Genomic DNA, 23,459 nt, shown 5'->3' with positions numbered 1-23,459 from the left:
ATCTGCCTTCGGCTTGGGTCATGATCTCCAGGTCCTGGGATCGAGCCCCACGTCGGCTCCCAGCTCAGCGGGGAGTCTGCTTCTCCCTCTCCCTCTGCCTCTCCCTCTGCTTGTGCTCTCTCATCTCTGTCTCTCTCTCTCTCTCAAATGAATAAATTCAGGAAACAAACTGAGGGTTGCTGGAGTGGTGGGGGGTGGGAGGGATGGGGTGGCTGGGTGATAGACATTGGGGAGGGTATGTGCTATGATGAGCACTGTGAATTGTGTAAGACTGTTGAATCACAGACCTGTACCTCTGAAACAAATAATACATTATATGTTTAAAAAAAGAAGAAGAAGAAGAAGATAGCAGGAAGGGAAGAATGAAGGGGGGAAAATCGGAGGGGGAGATGAACCATGAGAGACTATGGACTCTGAGAAACAAACTGAGGGTTCTAGAGGGGAGAGGGGTGGGGGGATGGGTTAGCCTGGTGATGGGTATTAAAGAGGGCACGTACTGCATGAAACACTGGGTGTTATATGCAAACAATCAATCATGGAACACTACATCAAAAAAAAAATGAAATTCCAAGTTCTTTCTTACTCTCATATGATGGTGTGGTAATATGTATTTTCTAGTCTTTGTCATAAGCTTACAGTTAACCTACATGACGGTAATGCACCAGACTGATTAAAATGGAAAACAAGAAATTGAAAATACTGAATTTGAATCCTCTGTGAACTCTTTAGTCATTTTTTCTCTAAAATATTGAAGTAAGTTTTAAAATATGTTATTTGACTAAAGAGTCAAAGCACCTTGTAAACTAGGAGATACTACAGGTATACCTAAGTCTTATTTTGAAAGCACCAGAGAAAAATACAGAAATTCATAGAAAGAGGGAATCTAGTGCACATTTTATAGCTAATCCGAGGACTCGACCACTTGGGGGCACATATTTGCCAAATATAATGATTCTATGAGGCAAACACTTTCTTGATTGTACCATAACACCCTGAAAGTTTATATTTGTGGCATTACTCTGATTAATGAAATCAGTCCCAGTGCAAACAGTTGGGCTGTTAGAGTATTTACAAAACCATTATTGCCCAATTCTGCAGCGACTACCCTCATTCTGGCTCTCATCTGTTTACACCTGGTTTACTGTATCTTCCATGCTGGAATCCATGCCTCAGACTTGCCCTGCTCAAAATTCTTTATGTTTTCCAGTCTTTATGTTGTATGTTTTCCAGTCCCAGTTAGGAGTTTTTGTAGTCCCAAATTGATTACCAAATCAAAACTAATCTCAACCTAGAATTTAAAGTTTTCCAAATTGTACTTATTCTTGCTCTTCAACACAGTTTCTTCATGGTAACATTTATTGTTTTCAGCATGGTATCCCACTTCTTGTCTTGGTACCTCATCATTCCTCTTTAAGGATATACTCCCCCATCATTACAATTTAAAGCAGTAACAACCACAACAGCCAAAATACCTTGTTAGGTCCGAGTTTTAGGTTGATTTAGTCAGATTAGTCTGGATCATTCTTTTATTCTGGATCCTGAAAGCAGCATCAGGAAGTTGAGTATTCTAGTTAATTAGTGGCTTATCACATATTATTCATAAGTTAACAATGCTAAGCACTCTTTATGCAGTCAAATTCACATTATAAGAAAATACACTGCAATGTATTTAATGCTTCTTTGATGATACAGAATGCATTTCACTTAGAAATTTTGATGTATAGGAATGCTGGTTAGTAGAAATGTCTAATTTTTACTGTCTTTCATATTTGGTGATGTTTTATTTATTTGAAATTATTGTAAAAATTTATATGTTTTATATTTTTAATCAGGCAGTAAGTATCTCTATTCCCCTACTCTGAATACCTAATATGGGTCTTTGTATATCATAGGTTTTCATAAAATACTTGATTCATTCTGTCAGAAAATACTTATTGAAAATCTGCTGTGTGCCAGGACATAGGACTTTAGGACTATAGCCATGGAAAGACAGTCTTTGCTCTTAGCTGGTTTATAGACTAGTGGAAGAGATAGACAAGTAGACGACATCCCTAATATGCTGTAAATTCTCTAATAGAGGTAAATGCACAATAGTATGTGGTACCTTTTCAGATTGGAGGGTGTCAAGCAAACTTTTCTAGTAGAAGCAGTCAATATCAAGGAAGGAATTAAGAAACTTAAGTCCCTCATAGTCTTCAGGCCCCCAAACTGCACCAGATGAAATTTATAATCCCAGTAGCAATGTGTTTTTGTTATGCAAGTATAGCTGTAAGACATATCTCCAGTTTTCTTTCCCTTCAGAGTACCACCACTAAACCTTCTCATATAGAAATCCTGGAGCCACCTCTGAGAAAAAGGGATGGCTAAATGGAGTAAGTAGAAAGTCATCCTGAAGGAGACAAGGAACAAGATATTCCTGAAATGGGAACATGAACAAAGGCCAGTGGTGAAAAGAGAGCAAGGCAAGTTGGGGGAAGTAACTCCCCAAGGCCAGAGTATAGATGTGGTTGGAGGGGTTAGTGAAGGAAAAATGGTCATAGATGAGTTGTAGAAGGAGACAGGAGTCAGGTCATGAAGGACTTTAAAGGCTTCACAATTCATGATTCTTATGAGACCAATGGGAAGTCACTGAAAGGTTTTAGGTGAAAGAAAAATTACAGGATCCTGTTTGTCAGAGTTGTTCTAAGCCCAGTTGAGATTCTTAGTTTATTTTTCATGCTTTTTTTGTAATCAGATTTTTTTTAAATGTTACTCCATACTTTCTTACTCTTAAAAAATATTCTTTATCGGGCGCCTGGGTGGCTCAGTTGGTTAAGCGACTGCCTTCAGCTCAGGTCATGATCCTGGAGTCCCCGGATCGAGTCCCGCATCGGGCTCCCTGCTCGGCAGGGAGCCTGCTTCTCCCTCTGACCCTCCCGCCTCTTGTGTGCTCTCTGTCTCTCTCATTCTCTCTCTCTCAAATAAATAAATAAAATCTTTAAAAAAAAATATTCTTTATCAAAAACATTTAGAATCCTTACCTCAGCGATTTTAAAACTTTTATTTTCCTAGCATTGGAATTCTTAAGAATTTTAATTCTGCATAGTAGTTCAGTATTAAAAAAAGAATAGTAATAAAAGGAGAATCACTTGGTTTTTACTTCTGGTGCTGTTTAATGTTTATTTTGTTGTTTTTATGGTGAAGTGGTAGAGTGGTAGGGAAGATGTCTTGGTTGCTTGCCTCTGTACTCCACTGAGGTTAGGAATTGTGTTCTAGAGTGACATTATTACTAGGTAGGGCTCCATAGTTCTAATGATGGTAGCAGTAGCATTCATAATATATGGTCGGTAGTCTCCTAGGCCTTTGCTTTTATTTATTCAACAAATATGTATGAAGTATTCTTAGTACTAGTGATATTTCTCTGAGCAAAATAGATGCAATTCCTGACCTAATGAAGCTTCAATGCAATGGAGGAGATGGATCTTAAAAAGTAATCATACAATGTAATTGCAAGCTATACAATAAATGCTGTGTAGAGGGGTAATTTATATTGGGAGATCATTGAAGAAGTGATATTTAAGAGATTTAAGCTGGGATCTGAGGGATGAGTAGGAGGTAAGCAAAGACAGAATGTTCCAGGCAGGGAGTATAAAAACATGTATGAATGCTCTGAGGTGATAAGGTGAGTGGCAAGGGATAAAAGCTGGAGAAGGAGGCAGAGGACAGACTATGGAAAGACAAGTTAAGGACTTTGGCTTTTATACTCAGTATAATGAGAAACCATTAAAAGGTTTTCAACAGGGTAATGAAATAAGATGATTTGTCTTAAAATATTACTGTGGCTGATGTGTGGAAATTGGCTAAGAGCTAGAATGGATACAGAGATACCAGCTAAGAAACTACTGCAGGAGTCGTACTCTAGAATCTGGCACACAGTAGGGTATCAGATATTTGTGGATTAGCTAGATTATGACTCTATCACTGTCTCTGTTGTGACATCTCAAATTATTCATACTTTAACAGAGTTAACTTGAATATTTTCAAGAAGTTACAGAGGGTAGTGCCAGTTTATACTGTTTCCTCATAAAATTTCGTATTTTTAATCTGCTTTTTCACATTGACCAGTATGAAATTCATTCATTCATTCATTCATTCATTCATTCATTCATTCATTCATTTAACAAATCTTGAGTGCTTAAAATATGCCAGATACTGGCTGGGGGCTGAGGACATAGAATCAGCGAATAAAATAGGCATTATATCTGCCATCAAGTGACTTCTAGTCTGGTTAACCAGATTGAAGCAAAGCAAGCAATATTGACCTAATCCCTGTAAAATGATGTGGCATGGAATTTGTCGGTTTATCCTAACCTCAGCATCAGGAATGTCCTAGATGAACCATGTGACCTTTTTTATCAATTAAACTGTATCTTTTCCTTACCTCCCCTGGTTCTAATTTATACTACTGGGTTTCTACTTTATCTTTGCTGAAAATTCAGCCCCTCATAAATCCTAACACATATGTCAGAGACCTGATTGAATCCCAATCCTCCTTTACTCTTACAAAAGTTGGGACCTTGCTTTTAATGGATTACCCTTCTATTGCTGCATAACAAATGACAACAAATTTAGTGGCTTAAACAACACATATTTATTATCTCACATTTTCTGTGGATCAGGGGTCCAGACATAGCTTAACTGGGTCCTCTGCTCAAAACTGCAATCAAAGTGTCAGTCATACTGCATTCTCAAATGTAGCTCAGTGTCCTCTTTCAAGCTCATTTAGATTATTGACAGAATTCATTTCCTTATGCTTGTAGGAAGGCTTCCCTTCACCATAGGCAGTTCACAACATGGCTCTTTGCTCCTTTAAGGACAGCAGAAGACTCTCTCTGCTATTTGGAGTCTCTGAGCTCAGGGAGGCCTTAGGCCTCTTTTAAGGCTTTTGCCTGATTAAGTCAAGGCCACTCAGGATAATCTGTTTGATAAACACAAAGTCAACTGATTAGAGACTGGCAATACAGCTGGAAAGTCCCTTCACATTTGTCATATAACCTAACATTATAATGGGAGTGGTATCCCATCAGATTCACAGCTCCCATCCACACTCAGGACGGGATTATTCTGCCTGTCTCACTTGCCTCTTTTTAAAATCTACATCTCTTGGCTTCCAACAAGGCATGCTCTTCTTAGTCTCTCCGTGTCTTTGATGGTTTCTTTTCCACTCTATCTCTCCATTTCGTAAATGTTGAGGTTCCCCAGAACATCCCATTAACCATCCAACCTGTTTCTTGATCCTATATCTATTGTTTTCCACTGGCCGAGGACCAATTTCCTACTAAAAATAAATCTAAGAGAAGATTCTTTTTCTTCCAGTCACTTGCTGAAGAACACAGACTGATCAGATAATGAATAAAACAAAAGCAATCTATTATTCTGCCATTCTTAGATTCATTTGGGGAGAAAGGGAAAGATTACTAGCTTAGGGGAGTATTATTGGTTCAGCTCCAGATACTCAGGGTAGGGTAAGTTGTTCATGGATGGTGAAGAAAACCCTGAGGATGGTTGGGAAGACTTCACCAGATCGGGGGATAGGCAGTTGTGTCAGCTGATTCTAGAAGATGTAGCTGCAATAGCATGGGGGGGGAGTATCGTCTTGTTATGCCAAGGTACCTTAGAAGAATATAGGTGAGGTCATGGCTTTTATTGAGAGGGACCAGATATGAATGAATTGGGCAACATTGTGTTAATTCACCCACCCATGATTTCAAAGTATATTGCTAAAAACAATTCGATTCTTTGACATCAGCCATAGAAACATTTTTCTAGATATGTCTCCTCCGGCAAGGGAAACAACAGCAAAATTGAACTATTAAGACTACACCAAAATAAAGAGCTTTTGCATAGAAAAGAAAATCATCAACAAAACAAAAAGGCAACCTAACGGATGAATATATTTGCAAATGGTATATTTTAATGAGGAGCTAATATCCAAAATATATAAAGAACTTTTTTTTAAGATTTTATTTATTAACAGAGAGACAGAGAGTACAATCGGGGAGTAGCAGGCAGAGGGAGGAGCAGGGAGCCTGATGCGGGGCTCGATCCCAGGACCCTGGGATCATGACCTGAGCCGAAGGCAGATGCTTAACCGACTGAGCCACCCAGGTGCAACTTCTACAACTCAACACCAAAAAAAGCCAAATAATCCAATTTAAAAATGGGCAGAGGACCTGAATAGACATTTTTCCAAGAAGACATCCAGATGGCCAACAGACACATGAAAAGATGCTCAACATCACTAACCATCAGGGAAATACAAATTCAAACTACAATGAGATACCACTTTATACCTGTTAGAATGGCTAAAATTAGAAACACAAGAAATAGCAAGTATAACTAAGGATGGGGAGAAAAAGGAACTCTCGTGCACTGTTAGTAGAAATGCAAATTAGTTTAGCCACTGAGAACTGTATAGAGGTTCCTCAAAAATTAAAAATAGAATTACCTTATGATCCAGTAATTCCACTACTGGGTATTTACCAAAAGAAAAAACAAAACAAAAAAACCTACTAATCGAAAAAGATATATACACCCCTATGTTTACTGTAGCATTATTTACAATAGCCAGGATATGGAAGCAACCCAGTGTCCATTGATAGATGAATGGATAAAGAAGATATGATATACATACACACACACACACACACACAGTGGAATATTACTCAGGCATAAAAAAGTGAAATCTTGCCATCTGCAACAACATGGATAGACCTAGAGGGTATAATGCCAAATGCAGTAAGAGAAAGACAAATACTGTATGATTTTACTCATGTGTGGAATTTAAGAATCAAAACAAATGAACAAAGAAAAAAATGAAAGACCAGACTCTTAAATACAGAGAACACACTGGTGATTGCCAAAGGGGAGATGGGTGGGGAGTTAGATTTGAAAAACAATTTTTTAAATAAACTCAACCCCCATTGTGGGGCTTGAACTCATGACTGCAAGATCAAGAGTTGCGTGCTCTACCGACTGAGCCAGCTAGGCACCCTGGAAAAAAATTTAATAAAAAAAATAAAAACAAATACATTCTTAAAATTTAAGTGTAGCATTCGCACCTAAATTTCACCTCTGTCCTCTAGCAAAATTGAGTCTCTTGCATACAACTTAAGGTCTTCAGTCTTCTGCAGTCTTCTTAATTTAGGAATAGCTTGGTGGAATTTACTTGCAAGAAGCAGTGCCTTTCCTCTTTCTGAAATGACCTTCATCTCTTTTCTTACCTGATTGGTTTATTGTTAAAAACCAGCTTAGAGGGGAGCGTGGATGGCTCAGTCGGTTGAGTGCCTGATTCTTGACTTCAGCTCAGGTCATGATGTCAGGGTCATGAGATTGAGCTCCACATTGGGCTCCGTGCTTAGCAGGGAGTCTGCTTGAGATTCTCATTCTCCCTCTCCCTCTCCCCCTCCCCACCCCACTCTTTCTCTCTCTCTCTCTCTCTCTCTCTCTCTCTCTCACGCTCTCAAATAAATAAATAAATCTTAAAAAAAAAAAAGCTTAGGAAAAAAGGCTTAGACATTATCTCCCTACTAAAGCACTTTCACTTTTAGAAACCTGCCCCCCAGTGTCCATCCTTGAGAAAGTTAATCCTTTTCTCTGTTCTCTTCCAGATTTATATCTATTACACCTATCATAATGTATTACAACTTACTTATTTACATGTTTGTCCACCCTACTAGTCAGATCCTTGCTGGTAGAAATTGATATATTCATTTTCTTTTTTTTTTTTTTTAAGATTTTATCTATTTATTTATTTGGAGAGAGCATGCAGGGGGAGGGGCAGAGGGAGAGAGAATCTCAAACAGACTCCCTGCTAAGCGTACAGCCTGGTGCAGGGCTGGATCCCACAACCCTGAGACCATGACCTGAAAGGAGATCGAGTTGGACACTTAACCAACTGAGCCACCCAAGGGCCCCGGCAGTATATTCATTTTCTTAACTATAGTGCCTGACACAACCAATGCTTCATAAGTGTTTTAAATAAAGAAATGAATCAGTCATTGCACTCATCCAAATCATAGTATTTTCACCCACTTGACTTCAAGTGACCAGATCTGATTTCCTCAGCTACAGACACTGACCCTGATATGCCTCTTTTTACTTTGCTCCATGGGTATATATATGAAGTATTGGCCATCTGTAGCTAGTTTGGTCTGGCCTAGAGTTCTTTGCCTTCCCAGCACCCCACCACCACCACCAATCATCATGTTTTAAAGTCATAAGACCAGACTTCCAAAAAGATATTATGGCTGGGACAAAGTCTTTTTGTCCTAAAGCCCTGTAAGTTACTCCAGAAAGTAAAGGAAAAGAAAGTGCTTGGCACAGGGTATAGCAAATAGCCAAGGATCTTCATTATAATTCTTCACATCTGAGTAAACTGAGCCTGCGAAATAGAAAAATAGGAGCTATCATTCCAGCATCCTTAGGTTTGGGTATGGACCAAGGAAGACCTTCAGAAATCCCATTTTGAAATGTACATTACATTTTTAAGGCTGTAGATGCTGAATAATTTTAAGGTTATATAATATTTGGACTACTAAAGAGACTAATTTTATGGTCATACTTAACAGAGAGCTTAGAGATAGTATCTTCCGATGGTCATCTCCACTGAAGGTCCTTATATATTTCACTGTTGAAAAGCAGCATTAAAGATGATATAGTAGCATCACTAGAAATATGGCCTTGGAAGAACATAACTCCCATATTAGAAATGTCTTTTTAATATGAGAATTCTATAAAATATTGATGACTATAACATAGGAGTATAGAATTAAGAGTGTGATATGGATAACAATGCTTCATTGATTTCAGAAACCTTTATGTAGCTCTTCTTCTGGAATATGGGCAGAAATTAGTTTCATGGTTTTCTCCAGTCATCATTTTCTGTTGGTTCTTACCTCATCAGAAGATACCTGACTATAAAAAGAATCTTTTGTGGATGGAAAACAGAGCCCACAAGGTGACTAACTTTTTATTGTACAAGAAATGATGTTTTTAAGCTAATAGCTCTAAAACCAGGTGAAGGTAATAAATGATTCAACAAAAATTGGAACATGCATGTGATTTTTTTAAAAGATTTTAAAACATGTTAATATTATGCATGATTTTCCAACTTTTTTTCTGTTTTCAAATTATTCTAATAACAAAGGTTTATGTAGTAGACATACTCCCACAAGGTTGTGTTACCATATAATGTGAACGCATAAGGTCAGATTTTAAGAAACTAAGGAGTCACAGACTTCTCATTTATCTCTTCCCCAAATGTAATGTTTTATCTTTCATTATCTCTAAACAGGCACACTGGTAGGAAGAAATGGAAAAGTGGGGAAAAGTTGGTTATGTAGGATTTTTAGTCAGAAAACTTAATAGGAAATATTAAAATAGTCAATTAAAATCTGATTGTAGTTACTTGTTATCAAATATTCTTCAGACCCAGTCTTTTGATGCTATTAGTTCTTAAGTGAGGAGTTTTCACTCTCAGTTCAACAGGTAATCTTTGAAGGTGCCATAATGGTAGAAAACCACTCTGGAATTATGGGGATAATTTAGGTTTTTCTTAAAGATTCTATAATGATCAGTTATTTATAAAGGACCTATTACACAAAACCAAATTGTTTCTTTTGTTTTTTGTTGTTATTGTCTGTTTTGTTGTCCCTGTTTTACTGTGATTGTTTGTTTTAGCTTATTATTTTAGATCTTTGCCTTCTAAATGGTACTTTATCCCCTTATTTTCAATTTTAATTTTTTTCAGAAAGATATTCTGCCAATTTGTTAAACCATTTTGCATTTCTAACATGTTTACATAAATTTATGTTGAAATACATTCAGATTATCAGCTAAATGAGATAATTAATAGCCAGTGGCATCATCAGTGATACTATACATTTTTCCTTGTAGAATGGTCTTTTCATCATGACTTTGCGTGGCATTGTTTCAGGTAAATCAACCAATTGATTATTATATTTTATTTTTATTATACCATGAGTAATGCCTCTTAATGAATGAATGAAATTTATTGGGGAGGGTTTCTTTTTAGGCTACTGTGTTTAAATAGTGCTACAATTTAGTTATTCCACTGAATCCACATGGAGTGCGTACTTGACATAGTTAATAAAAGATTGTGTTAGCTTTCTTTATATTGAGCATTTGAGAAATACACAGTTCTGTTGTGCATTAGGATTTGAATTCCTTATGTACAAGAATATTTACTACCTTCTTTGTTTCACTTCAGAATGACCTTATTTAAAAATGTATGAGGCTATTTATAATCAACTCTGTGGCAGTGATTAAAGAGGTGTGAATAATAGGTTATTGGAACTTGACAGCTCCTGGTTTGCTAAACTAGTGTTAGAACATTTATGCTGCTCAGATGTACTTTATTTTCCTAAGGTAGGAATTTCTCTTTTGACATGTGGGTTATTGGCGTAATATATTCCATAGGTTTTTCTCTTTAAAGTGGTTTACCAAATCATAGTATTTTATTGATTTATTTTAGGTTTCATATTTTCTTCAACTTAATGAATCAACATTTTATGCTTAATAATTGTAACCTGAGTATGGGTTATTAATCAAACATCCGATATAGACAGAGGATTGGTCTCTTAGCAATGACCTACTATCTGAAGCTTTCCTATAGACAAATGAAAACAAGATTTTATTTTTTTAATGGAAAAAACCCTTTCTTACAGAAAATTTGAAAACGTTTAGTAGGTTGATACTCAGCAGTTGTTACTTTGGGGGAAATGTTAGTACTTCTGGAGACATTTGGGATAGCACAATATATATAAAAAAAAGTTGTATACTTAGTATTTCAGCAAACGTTTATTAATTTTAAATATCAAGACCAGTAAAACATTAAATTAATTGAATTTGGATTAGATATTATTTTTATTTAAGAACAAAAGGAAATGTAGGAAAGTATTTTAAAATTTTGAGTAAACCAATAATTAACCTAATGATTTTTCACTGTTACCATAGATTCAGAGCACTTTGTCAGGTGCATTCTAAAATACACTAAAGATTTATTACTAAAATCCATTTTAGCGTTATCGCTCAGTTATCCCTAACCAGCCAGGAGGTTAAGGTTTCTAAAAAAGAATGAGGTTGGCGAAACTGAAGCAGAAAAAGACAAGCTTCACAGAAAACAAAGGTTAGGGAAATAACATTAAAAATTACTCTGTATATATTTCACTATATGTCTGAGAAATCTTTAACCTAAAAAAAAATGCAAAATAAACCCCATCTCTCAGCAAGACAAACTTCCTAAGCTCTTTACTTGACCACTGTCCTCAGTTGTGATCTGTAGCATCAGAGTCTCCCACAAATTTTGAATTGTCCCCATTTTTAAAGTTTTTAAACTGTTCGGTTTGAAACTACTTTTTGACTTTATTTTTCCCTTGCTTTATTTTTTTCCAAGTCTGAAAAATTATTGTGAAGTGGCTTGTATTTTTGTGGAACTTAAGGGCGTATTTTTCTAAAACTGAACATCTTCCCATCTGTTGAGAAACTGGAATACAAATGTTTAGCATAGCGTGGAAAAACTGGTCAAAGGTGTCAAACAGAATTGCATGTGCATACATATAAACTGCCCAAAGGTTTTGTGAAAATTTAATGTGATGATGTATTGAAAGCACCCAGCAAGAGACTTAACATTTATTCCTGGAGTGCCATGGTACTTTGGAGAGAACGCCAGAGACATTTTTAATCCTTACTTTCCTAATTACTTTCTGTGTGAATTTGAATGGTCTGCCTAATTTCTTCAAGCTTCATATGCCTTTTTCTTAAAAAGTGATAATACCAACTCTAGCAATCAGTCTTACAGTATTGTTCTGAGGGTGTTCTGGTTAAAGTGCTTCGCAATTTGTAAAATGCCACAGAGTTGTAAAGTTTGAAGATGTTTTATTCCTTGTCAGCTTGAAGATTCAAGGTGAATACAAAACAAGTGACCAAGAGAAAAGCTGACTCTCCACCCCTCCCCCACCCGGGGTGACTCAGGTTGTCAGATGTTCTGAGTTAAGAGATACTTGGGAAAAACAGGATAGTTTGGGGAGTTCCCTATGGATATTCATTGACTTCAAGTTCAGTTTGGTCTTCTGAAATGCTTTTCTTGAAAGACAGTTTTATGTCAGTAATTTCACTCCAAATTCTAGAATACTACAATATTCTGATTATAGAGTCAGTCTAACTTTATAGATCCGCAGTAGTGCAGAGAACCCTCGTGTTGTTTAGGTTTTACAACTGGGGACGTCCTGTGTTCTGACCATTCAAGTGCACAAGCTAATCCCACCCGTATCCTGTTTGTGAGTAATTGGATAGATGCCTGGAAATTCTAGTGCCAGATTATAAAGCACCTTCTACAATAGAAATCTGTAGTTGGAGTGTTTATTTACCTTCTCCCTAATCAAACACCTCCTGTAGGTGAGTCTCTTTGCTCAAAAAGGCAAGATTATATAATAAGCTAGATGCTTAGTTATGTTTCCGTAGTCATGCTTCACATAGCATTTCCAGCTGATCTGGATGGAAGACATATCTAAAGTACAAATATAAGGCTGTAGTCTTTCTGTATAATTGAGGAAATAGGTTTTGAATTGTACACCTATTCCCATGAAAATAGAAGAGATCTTTTTGGGAAGAGAAAGAATTTCTTAATTATCTTCTTATCTAAAGCATTAAGAATAGGAAAATACCATTATACTGATGGTACTACAATACCATCATTGTAGTCTCTATTGCTATTCCATTTTCTTTACCAAGTGTCAAATGTATGGTTAAAAGACAGATGCATACAGTTGTGGGCAACCTTGTCTTAATTCAGAAAAGAATTCTATTGTTACATCTCAGGAGGATATATGTAATACTGCTGCCGTTTACTGCAACATTGTGATTAAGGGCACAAGCTCTGGAATCAATATCCTGACTATGAATGCTAAATCCACCACTTACTAAAGATTCTAATGGGTATGGTGGAAATAAAACCTCCCTTCTGTCTAATTGCTACATTCTCACCCATAATTAGTGTATTAATAAAGACTGGTTTTGGTTGTAAGCTTTAGAAACCCAGCTCAATCAGTTAGGCATAGCCTAAGAGAGGGAAGAGAGCAAGGAATGGATTTTATGGATTGATCCCGGGGTTCAAACTGTATCATCAAGACTCAATCTCAGTCTCTTTCTCAATCTCTCTTTCTCTGTCTCTTTCTCTAATTCTTTCTCGCCTCATCTCTCATCTGAGTTATAAAGAGCTTGAACTGGTTCTTTTAAAAGTCGATGACTGTCAGGAATACCATAGACTGAATTCCTACTGAGGGGAGGAGTCTCATAGGATTCTGGGATCCTGTTTTTGTGTTCTTAGTATGCAGTTGTGCATATGATGATTTTGTAAATCTTTTAATTTTCTTAATTATACTTCTAAATGATATTTGAAATAATACACTGTTTAAAATTTCTTACTGTATCAGGTACAAATTACTAGAATGAATCAAGGTGAAATGCTTATAAATATAGTTGTGTCCTAGGGAAACTGTGTGTGTACGGTGTATAGGGCATTTATTAATCACTTACTGTGAATCATTTACTGTGCTAAGCAGTTTACATAAATTACCTAATTTGGTCCTTTAAACAGTCTTGTAAGTGGTTTTTATTATCATGTTATATGTAAGGGAGCCAAGACTTAGGAAAAAACTTGCCCCAGAACAACCAACCATTGAGGGTTTGACCCATAATTTGAACTCAAATCAGCCTGACTCCAAAACCTCTGTTACATGGTCAGATTATACCTTTAGGGCTTTTATTAATAAACTGCCTCCTTATGCAAGCTAAATAAATACTGCCTTTTAATATAGTATCTTGCTACTGTTAATAGACATGACTTGAACTTACTGAAAATTGTCTCTTTTTTCAGTTTAATAACTACCTAGTCATATGACTTTTATCTAAATTTTCTAATATTTCAATGTTAAAATTTAACCAATCTGAACCATAAAATCTAATTTTACTTTTTAAAAATTTTCTACCACTGAAAATACAGCCTAAAAATTTTACCCTTGACTATAGATTGTTACTTGGAAAATAAATTGCTGCATAGGCACACACCCAGTCTGTATGGAAAGCAAAGCAGTTTATGAAAATATGTTAGCTCTTATTTAGATCATAAGCCGTTCTAGCTACAGAAACATTGTTTAGAAGGAACTTCTGTAGCAAGACAAAATTGAAAACAGAGACTTTAGAATTTAGCATAATATAAAGTTTACAGTTTACAAAAATTACTTTATTTAAATAGCAGTTATTTTATCTGCTTTTATTGAAGAAATAAATTCCTATGATTCAACTTAATGGTACACATTCTTCTGCATGGAGTAGGCCTGATTGTGTAAGGCTTATCAGTGCCTACTCCATGTTGCACAAATAGTATATTAGTTTTGCAGATCATGTTTTTGCTTCTCTCATCCAAAAGACAGACTTAAGAAATATTTCATTCTTTTTCCAAAAAGAATCTGTAGGGCTATATGGAGAGAGTGATGCATAGTCCTAAATTAGCAGAGGTCTTGTGCTTATATACAAGCAGCTAATCTCTCACCTAGTTCCAGGTACATGTCTTGGTTGTTGACCAGAAAAGCACCTGGCCAGAAGCCCACATATCTCTCCTGTTATTCTCCTTCCTATAAATGTGGTCTTGCTTGCCAGGAGCCTTGCCTCAAACTACACTGGAAACAAGCAGCATTCATTACACTATAAATCTCTAACTACTGTACAAGGAGTAATAGAGGGCAACTAGAACACTACAGGCCAGCCCTAGCTCTTTGGTATCCCAAAGTCCTTTGCAGTTCTGAAATGTAAAAATCTCAGAAGTGTATTTAAACAAAATTTAATTTTAATTTTAATTTTAATTTTAACAAACTTTTACAAATTCCATTCACTGTTTTTAGTAGGAATAAAGAATGTCAAATTAAAATAATAAGTGCTAAAATTTCAAAGTTAGAATCCTACAAAGCTATGAAGGAAATAAAATCAAGCTGTAAACTCCAGGTGATACTAACTCATTCAAAACAAATTTAGTTATTGTTTACAGATTTAATGTAACTTTTAAAACGTTGCTTTCAGCCATATGTATGAAAGTCTTTAGAAAACCTGCAAGTCATAATTAGTAGTCCATAATTATGAACTATACATCCTATTTAATATAACCAATAGATAATAAGAAGATTGTCTTTAATCCTCATTTATGAAAATGTGAACTGAAGCAATGTAAACATTAAATTGTTGATAGAATAGTTTATTACAATCACATGAGAACAGAAAAAGTGGAGACCCAGAGCTATAAATTTGGATAGGAATATAGTGAAATATGAAAGATAATAATCATAATTGCATGGTACCTGTCTTATATAAAACTCTGAACAAGTATTTATTGAGTTAATAAATACTCAGTTTAGCAGGTATCTTATCAGCATATTTATTCCTGGTAATATATATATAAAGCATCTTATGGGCTGCAACATCATATATATACATAACAATATCATTATCATATATAGATATAGATATCAGTGTTCTAGTCTCAGCCCTCAAAAGGCACATATATTCTTTTTAAGGAGTTAAAACAGGTAGGATAAAACCAGTGATATTTAGTAAGATGCTAATTAACTGCCCCCCAAATATATTCCAGCACTGTCCAGTAGGACTTTCTGTGGTAATAGAAATGTTCTGTATCTATTGTATCTCATAGCCATTAGCCACATGTGGTAATTGAGCATATGAAATGTGTCTAGTATAAATGAGGACCCAAACTTCATATCTTATTTATAATTTTAATTAACTTCAATGTGAATAGACATGTGACAGCATGATTCTAAAAACTTTTTGATCTCAAGATCCCTTTACACTCTTTAAAAATGTTGAAGAAACTTTGCGCAGTGGCAGTATCGTAGCCAATGAGGTTTATCCAAGGCGCGATTATTGCTAATTAAAAATGTTGAAGACCCCAAAGTGCTTTTGACTATGTGGGTTATATTTATCAGTATTTACTATATTCACAATTAAAAGTGAAAAAAATTAAAAATATTTATTAATTGATCCTTAATAATAAAGGCAGCTAGGTTCTCATATTTGCTTCTGCCTTTAATCTGTTGTAATTTGTTATGGTTGAAATATATTAAAATTTGGCCTCACATAAATATGTACGTGGAATTAGCCTTTTCAGATTATTGTGGGTATTATTTAATGACTGCACCAAAACTTACCAAGTAACATGTCTTAAAGTCTAGTTGCAATGCAGAATATGAAACCGTATCTTGAATTTCATAGTCTGTTACATTGAAATCCATCAGTCTGTCTTGAACTTTAAATGGATCTTTTTTACCCACTCATGAATTTGTATTTCCTGCATTAGTCATTTGGAATATATTGGCTCACTTACTTGTACAGATCTTTCAAGTGTTGACCCATTGCATTTTACCCTATTAAAAAAACCACCAATACTAGCATCAGTTTCTTCAGAAGGGTCTTTAAAATTGAGAAGCTGTGAAACTCACAGTGGCAGTTTGCATGTTTTCCAGAATTCTAATTTATACCTGAAAGCTCAAATTTTATTATTGGCAACACATTTGATCTTTTGTTTTCCTTGAAGTGACAGGCTTATTACTTGGCTTATTTTTTAGAAAATGTCTTCCAAATATTCAAGTCTGAAAAACCATAGTCAGTTGTTGTTCTTTCAAGTAAAATTGGTGTACCCTGAGAAAAGCAGCTAGTTCAGCTGGCATTTCAAAACAACTGCATGCTTTGATACCCAGCAGACGTAGTTTATGCGTACATCCCATTTTCTCACAGAGAATAGTAAAGACATCTACTGTACTAAAAGGTCATTATTTAATAGAATAACTTTTACTACTTCACCAGGGACATTCTTAAATGAAGTTGGCAATTTATTTATTTTTATTTTTTACTGGGAATGAGCATCAGTGAAGGATGCAAGATATATATGGCTTGTTGCAATGGCCTTCAATCATGCTAAAGAACCAACGGTTCTACCCACCATTGCCTTTGCATCAGTGCAAATGTCAAGAGTGAAAAAGGCGGGCGCCTGGGTGGCTCAGTTGGTTAAGCGACTGCCTTCAGCTCAGGTCATGATCCTGGAGTCCCTGGATCGAGTCCCGCATCGGGCTCCCTGCTTGGCGGGGAGCCTGCTTCTCCCTCTGACCCTCCCCCCTCTCATGTGCTCTCTGTCTCTCTCATTCTCTCTGTCTCAAATAAATAAATAAAATCTTTAAAAAAAAAAAAAGAGTGAAAAAGGCAAATAAAGTAATGCCTTAGTATTAATATAAAAACAATTTCGACCTTGCTGGTATAAACATGAAGGGAGGAGAGAAATTGCTGTTAGCTAGAATAAGTTGGGGAAGGCTTCATGATAAAGATCAATGTGGTGTGCATGCTCTACTTTTTTTCTTCTCTTTTACCTGCTTTGTCCTATAAAAATTGTTTAATTTATTTAATTATTTACAATTGTTTAATTATATTTGTATTTTACTTTTTAATCATTTGTTGATTCAAGTATTTCATTGAGTACCTACTTTGTAGAAGTTATTTATATTGTTGAGAAATGGGAAATAAATAGTGTTTACAATAACTGGTCAAACCAGTAAAAGCATCTACTGTGCCCCTTATTTATAGAGCACTGTGCTAGGCCCTGTGTTTATGTGTGTGCTTTTAATGCATTAAATTAATCTTCGTGGCAACTTCAGGAGGTAGTTTTTTATAGAAGGTCCACTGGGTTTTGCACCAGGCTCACAGTTTTTTGTGTAACTAGACAAATTAGTTAGCTTCATTGGGTTCCAGTTTTCTCAAGTGTAAAATATGGAACTGAGATTTATCTTCAGATCCTTAACAGGTTTAAAATTCATTAAATTAATATACATTTTACAGCAAGGTAATCCTTTACCAATACATTATGAGAATATTCCACACACTTTATTAGGAATCATAAAAACAATTACAAAATCATTAACATAAACCTTTTGGAGCCTTTTACTGTCCCTTTCACTTTAAAATGTATTGATTAGGGGCGCCTGGGTGGCTCAGTCATTGTGTCTGCCTTCGGCTCAGGTCATAATCCCAGGGTCCTGGGATCAAGCCCCGTGTCAGGCTCAGCGGGGAGCCTGCTTCTCCCTCTCCCACTCCCCCTGCTTGTGTTCCCTCTCTTGCTGTGTCTCTCTCTGTCAAATAAATAAAATCTTTACAAAAAAAAAAAGAACTGCTTTAAAAATAAATGTATTGATTAAACACATCTTTCACAGCCCTTAATCCTTTATTGACATATTATCATAACACTTCACATTTGACCAAGGACTTAATGATAAGCATGTGAACATAATGAGAACATGATGGCATGTGTGCTCTATTGCTGGGAGATGTAAAAAATTATACAGGAGCACGAAGTTTAGGACAAGAGTCAGAAAAAGTCAAGAGGAGCATCACCAAAGCAGTAGTGTCTTAATTTGTTCTGTAACTCAGCAAATATCTTAAGTGCCTTTTGATGTTTGGAACTTAGACTACTGGAGTGAACAAGACAGTGTCCTTGCCCTCATGGAACTTACATTTTATTGGGGAAGTATGGTAGGTAGAATAATGGCCTCCCAAAGATGTCCCATGTCCTAATCCCCACAACCTGTGAATATGTTATATTACCTGGCAAAGGAGAATTAAAGTAGCAGAAGAAATTAAGGTTGCTAATCAGCTAACCTTAAAATGGGGAGATTATTTTGTGTTATCTGGTTAGGTCCAATATAAGAGTCCTTAAAAGTACAAGCAGGAGACAGAAGAAGAGTCAATGTCAGCCTAATGTGATGTGAGAAGAGTCTCAACTGGCCACTGCTGGCTTTGAAGATAGAAGGGGGCCGCATGCCAAGGAATGTGTTCAGCCTCTAGAAGCTGGAAGAGGCAAGAAAACAGGCTCCCCTAGGGTTGCCAGAAAGAACACTGCTCTACCAACACCTTGATTTTAGCCCAGTGAGACCTGTCTTGGGCTTCTGACCTTAAGAACTGTAAAATCATGAGTGCGTGTTATTTTAAGCCTCTTAAGTTTGTGTTAAGTTGTTACAGCAGCAACAAAAAGTAATCTAGAGAGAAAATAAGTGACTAGACAAGATAATTACAGATTGGATGCTTTGAAGGAAATAAACAGGATGATGTGAATAATAAAGGATGGAGCATGTTTGATCAGGTGGTCATGGAAGGGTTCTTTGAAGCTAGGACATTGAAGTGGAGACATGAGGGAAAGAAAGAGCCAGCCCTGCAAAGAACTGGGAACAGCATTCTAGGCAGAGGGAAAGGCAAGTTCAAGGGCTTGTCACCTGCAGAGAATGAAAAGATTTTTCAGTGAGAATGTAGAAGAGTAGTGGAAAAGGCGGTGAGGGCCCAAGTTTGCGAATCCTTGCAGGCCATGATAGAACACTGAAAAACCATTGAAAGTTCTTAAGAAGCAGAGTGACATATTCTGCTTTATGGCTTGAAAAAGTCACGCTGGCTGCTAGGTGGTAAATGGAGACAAGGGGACCCAGGATAGGGGATATAACAGTTTGAAATAGAGTAGTGGCAGTGGAGATGGAGAGATACAACCAACAGGATTTCTTGATGGGTTGGACATGATTTTTGAAAGGTGAGTAGCAATTTGGCAGTAGCGGAAAAAGGGCAAAGCAAAAGAATGAAAGTCTACCAATGTCTAGGGAATAGAATATATTGAGCAGAATGGTAGGAGGTACAGATAATTGAGGCCCTAATGTTCACAGCCTAGAGACCCTTATTTGCTATGCATAGGAATTTGGAATTCATAGTATATGCAATGGAGAGCCATCAGAATTTTAAATCAAGGGAATAAAACCGTCTCTGAACTGAGGTTTTATGTATCTTCCATTGTCATTCTGATGCAAAGACAAATAGTAAGGATATTTAAATTTTTATTTTCTTAGGTTCTGAGTTCAGAAAGATTTGATTAAGTTCTTGTCAATGAAGTGTTTAATAATTCATTGTAACGTCTCTTCTGTTTCGATTTTGAGGATATTTTGCTCATTTGTTGACTATAATCTGCTTGTGTCAGAGAAGCAGTGTTAAGTAGGTTCAGAGCAAAGTCTTTAGCGCCTCCTGGCCTGGGTTGGAATCCTAGCTCCAGTACTAACTGGCCTCCCTTTGGCAAGTTATACAACCTCTAAGTCTCAGTTTCTTTGTATCTAAAACAAGGTCAGTAATTCTTCATGTGTCCCTTATAAGGAGTAAGCAACTGAATGCATAGAAAGCACTGAATACTTTAAGTACTTCCTGGGGCAGGGTTGGAGCCGCATGCCAAACTATATAAGCAGCATTGATTGATTTAACTTTTCTTTCGCCAGTAGTAGAAATTGATAAAACATAATTTCTTCAAAACACTTTAAAAATACCTTTTCGGGGCGCCTGGGTGGCTCAGTCGTTAAGCGTCTGCCTTCGGCTCAGGTCATGATCTCAGGGTCCTGGGATCGAGACCCACATCGGGCTCCCTGCTCAGCAGAAAGCCTGCTTCTCCCTCTCCCACTCCCCCTGCTTGTGTTCCTGCTCTCGCTGTTTCTCTCTCTGTCAAATAAATAAAAATCTTTAAAAAATAAAAATAAAAATACCCCTTTTCTGTGTTTCTACATATGGGACTAAAGTTTCCATTTATCTGTATTTTTCCAAGATGCCCACTTTTTTCACCACTAAGTCCATTTACTCTAAGATAAAATTTATATGAAAATGTGAGTAGGGGTGAGTTCACATGGTCTTCTAGTTTATTGGATATTATTTATTTATTTTCTGACTAGGTTGTATTCACAGATGATTACCATTTTAACTGTTTTTTAGGTAAGCCAGGTAAAACAAAACCACCAGGAATTCTTTGGTACCTCAATTCAAATCCATTTAATTTTCCAACAACATATTTCAAATAAAAAAAAGTATTTAAAATTTTATTTCTTTGGAACATTAGCAGGGCATAAAAGGGGTAGAGAATCCTCTGGTATTTATTTTCTACATCACTCTTAATTTAGCATTGAATTATTTATTGTCACATTTCTCTATAATATGACAAGTTTGCAGATAAACCTATGTATCTATATTTGCACACATGTGTAAGTTAATTTGTAGGGTGAATGCCAAGAAATTTCTGGGTGAACAGGTAAAACATTTTATATTTTGATAAAATTAATTAAAAATAAAAATTTGTTTTGATAAACAACAAATTAACACAACAGCGTGTAAATGTGTATTCATTTCCTTAACTCTTGCATGTACCCTGTGTTATGGAGAATTTTTTTTGCCAATTTATTAAACATTTATTGAGCAGTTAATACTTAATGGACAGTGTTATACATGCAGGGGACACAGCCAGTAAACAAAACAAAACAAAAATAATTCTGGCTGCATGGACTTACATTCTAGTGAAAGGAGACAATAAAAAATAATAAAATATTATGGCAGTTGGTGATACGTATTTTAAGAAGAAATAAATTACAGGAGAGAGTGGGGTATGCTCTTGGTTGAAGGAGGTCTATAAATTTAAATGGAGTGCTCATAGAAGACCTCACTAAGCAGGTAAAATTGAGCATGCTCCAAGAACATTCCAAGTGGAGCAGCAAGAAGTACATAAGCTTTGAGGCAAGAGGCCAGTGTATGTGGAATGAAGTGTGCAAGTATAAAGTAGAAGATGAGAGATAATGGATGAATGGGAGCCAGCTCATGAAGAGCGTTTGGATCACAGTGAGGTGGGATGCGATTAGATGGTTTGAGTAGAGGAATAACAGAGTTTTTTTAATGCTCTAGAAGGATTGTGTTGGCTGCTGTGTTGATAGCGCTGTATAGGAAGGCAAAAGTGGAGGCAAGGAGACCTGATGGGAGCCAGTAGCAACACTCTAGCTGAGAGATGGTGGCTTAGAACAGGGAGGTTGGGGGGGGTAGTTAGTGGTAAGGGGGTCAGTTGCCAAATATTAAGATACTTCTCTCTAGATTAGATGTGGGTTATGAGGGGAGGGAGGTGGGTGTGGGGAAAGGAGTCAAAACTGACACCAAGAGAGTTTTATCCTGAGCAAATCGAAGAGTAGAAATGCCATTGACTGAAATGGAGAATACTGAGAGGATCAAGACTTGGGTTTTGGATGTGGCATGTTTGCTTAGACCTCCAAGTGGAGATGTCAAGTAGGGAGTTGGGTTTGGAGTGCAGAGGAGTTTGGACTGGGATATAAAGCAGGGAGTCCTCAAATGGTATTTAGAGCCATGAGACAGATTGAAGTCCAGGAGGTGGAGGAAAGAAATGGAAAGGCAGCAGTGAGTTAGGGAAATCAAGGAAGTCAAGAGAAGAGATTAGTCAGAGAAAGACATGTATCATATGATCTCACTGATATAAGGAATTCTTAATCTCAGGAAACAAACTGAGGGTTGCTAGAGTGGTGGCGGTGGGAGGGATGGGGTGGCTGGGTGATAGACATTGGGGAGTGTATGTGCTATGGTGAGCGCTGTGAATTGTCTAAGACTGTTGAATCACAGACCTGTACCTCTGAAACAAATAATACATTATATGTTAAAAAAAAAAAAAAGAAGAAGATAGTAGGAAGGATAAAAGTAAGGGGGGGAAATCGGAGAGGGAGACGAACCATAAGAGACTATGGACTCTGAGAAACAAACTGAGGGTTCTAGAGGGGAGGGGGTTGGGGGATGGGTTAGCCTGGTGATGGGTATTAAAGAGAGCATGTACTGAATGGAACAATGGGTGTTATACGCAAACAATGAATCATGGAACACTACATCAAAAACTAATGATGTATGGTGATTAACATAACAATAAAATTTTTTTAAAAAGAGAGAAGAGATTAGTTTGAAAAGGAGAGATTTTCTGTCAAATGCTGCTAGTAGGTCAGATAAAATGAGGATTGATCATTGTCATTGCCTTTAACAATGTAAAGGTCCTTCATAAATCATGACAAGAACAGTTTTGTGACCAGAGTGGGTTTAAGAGAGAATAGGAAAAAACAAATTGGAGACAAGTGTAGGTAACTTTCTCAAGAAGCTTTGCAGTAAAAGGGCCTGAGGTATAGAATTTGGGATTCTGTAGACTTAATCAAAATAGGAGTTGAGCCAGAATAGGGTTTTTAAATGAGAGAAAGGCAGGGGAGTTAAGAGTGTATGCAAAGAGTGACTGTAATGATATTGGATTAAAGTAGGTATTTCTTTAATTAGTGAGGTTGAACATTTTATTACATGTTTATTGTCCATTCATATTTGTGTGTGTGAATTTTCTTTGCATATTCTTACTGGGTGGTTCCTTTTTTTTCCCCATGAATATTTAAGAATTCTCTGTATAATAAAAAAAGTCAGTCTTTGGTAACATGTATTGCAGATATTTTTTACAGTTTGTCATTTGCCTTTTGACTTGA

At 36.4% G+C, this 23,459-nt stretch overlaps 1 protein-coding gene and 1 pseudogene across 8 annotated transcripts in view; both read left to right on the top strand.

Annotated features, from left to right (window-relative positions):
- The window catches only part of ZEB1 (zinc finger E-box binding homeobox 1), a 149,824-nt gene that overhangs the window by 55,712 nt on the left and 70,653 nt on the right, over positions 1 to 23,459 (top strand). For 4 of the 8 annotated variants that reach the window (XM_034987178.1, XM_034987179.1, XM_034987181.1 and 1 more), the window contains 2 exons: positions 8,851 to 8,998; positions 9,937 to 9,976. The exons of 2 other annotated variants lie outside the window; for them this stretch is intronic. In XM_034987178.1, the coding sequence (XP_034843069.1) occupies positions 8,978 to 8,998; positions 9,937 to 9,976 (61 nt within the window). In that variant the 5' untranslated portion in view covers positions 8,851 to 8,977. The remainder of the gene's footprint in view (positions 1 to 8,850; positions 8,999 to 9,936; positions 9,977 to 23,459) is intronic. 2 more of the 8 variants (XM_034987182.1, XM_034987183.1) reach the window with 1 other exon arrangement.
- Positions 15,937 to 16,063, top strand: LOC117998455 (annotated as a pseudogene).

This window comes from Mirounga leonina, unplaced genomic scaffold, assembly GCF_011800145.1.
Source record: "Mirounga leonina isolate KUSES-001 unplaced genomic scaffold, KU_Mleo_1.0 Mir_413, whole genome shotgun sequence".
NCBI lineage: Eukaryota > Metazoa > Chordata > Mammalia > Carnivora > Phocidae > Mirounga > Mirounga leonina.
Note: the sequence above shows the minus strand (reverse complement) of the source record. Positions and strands in the feature narration are given on the sequence as shown.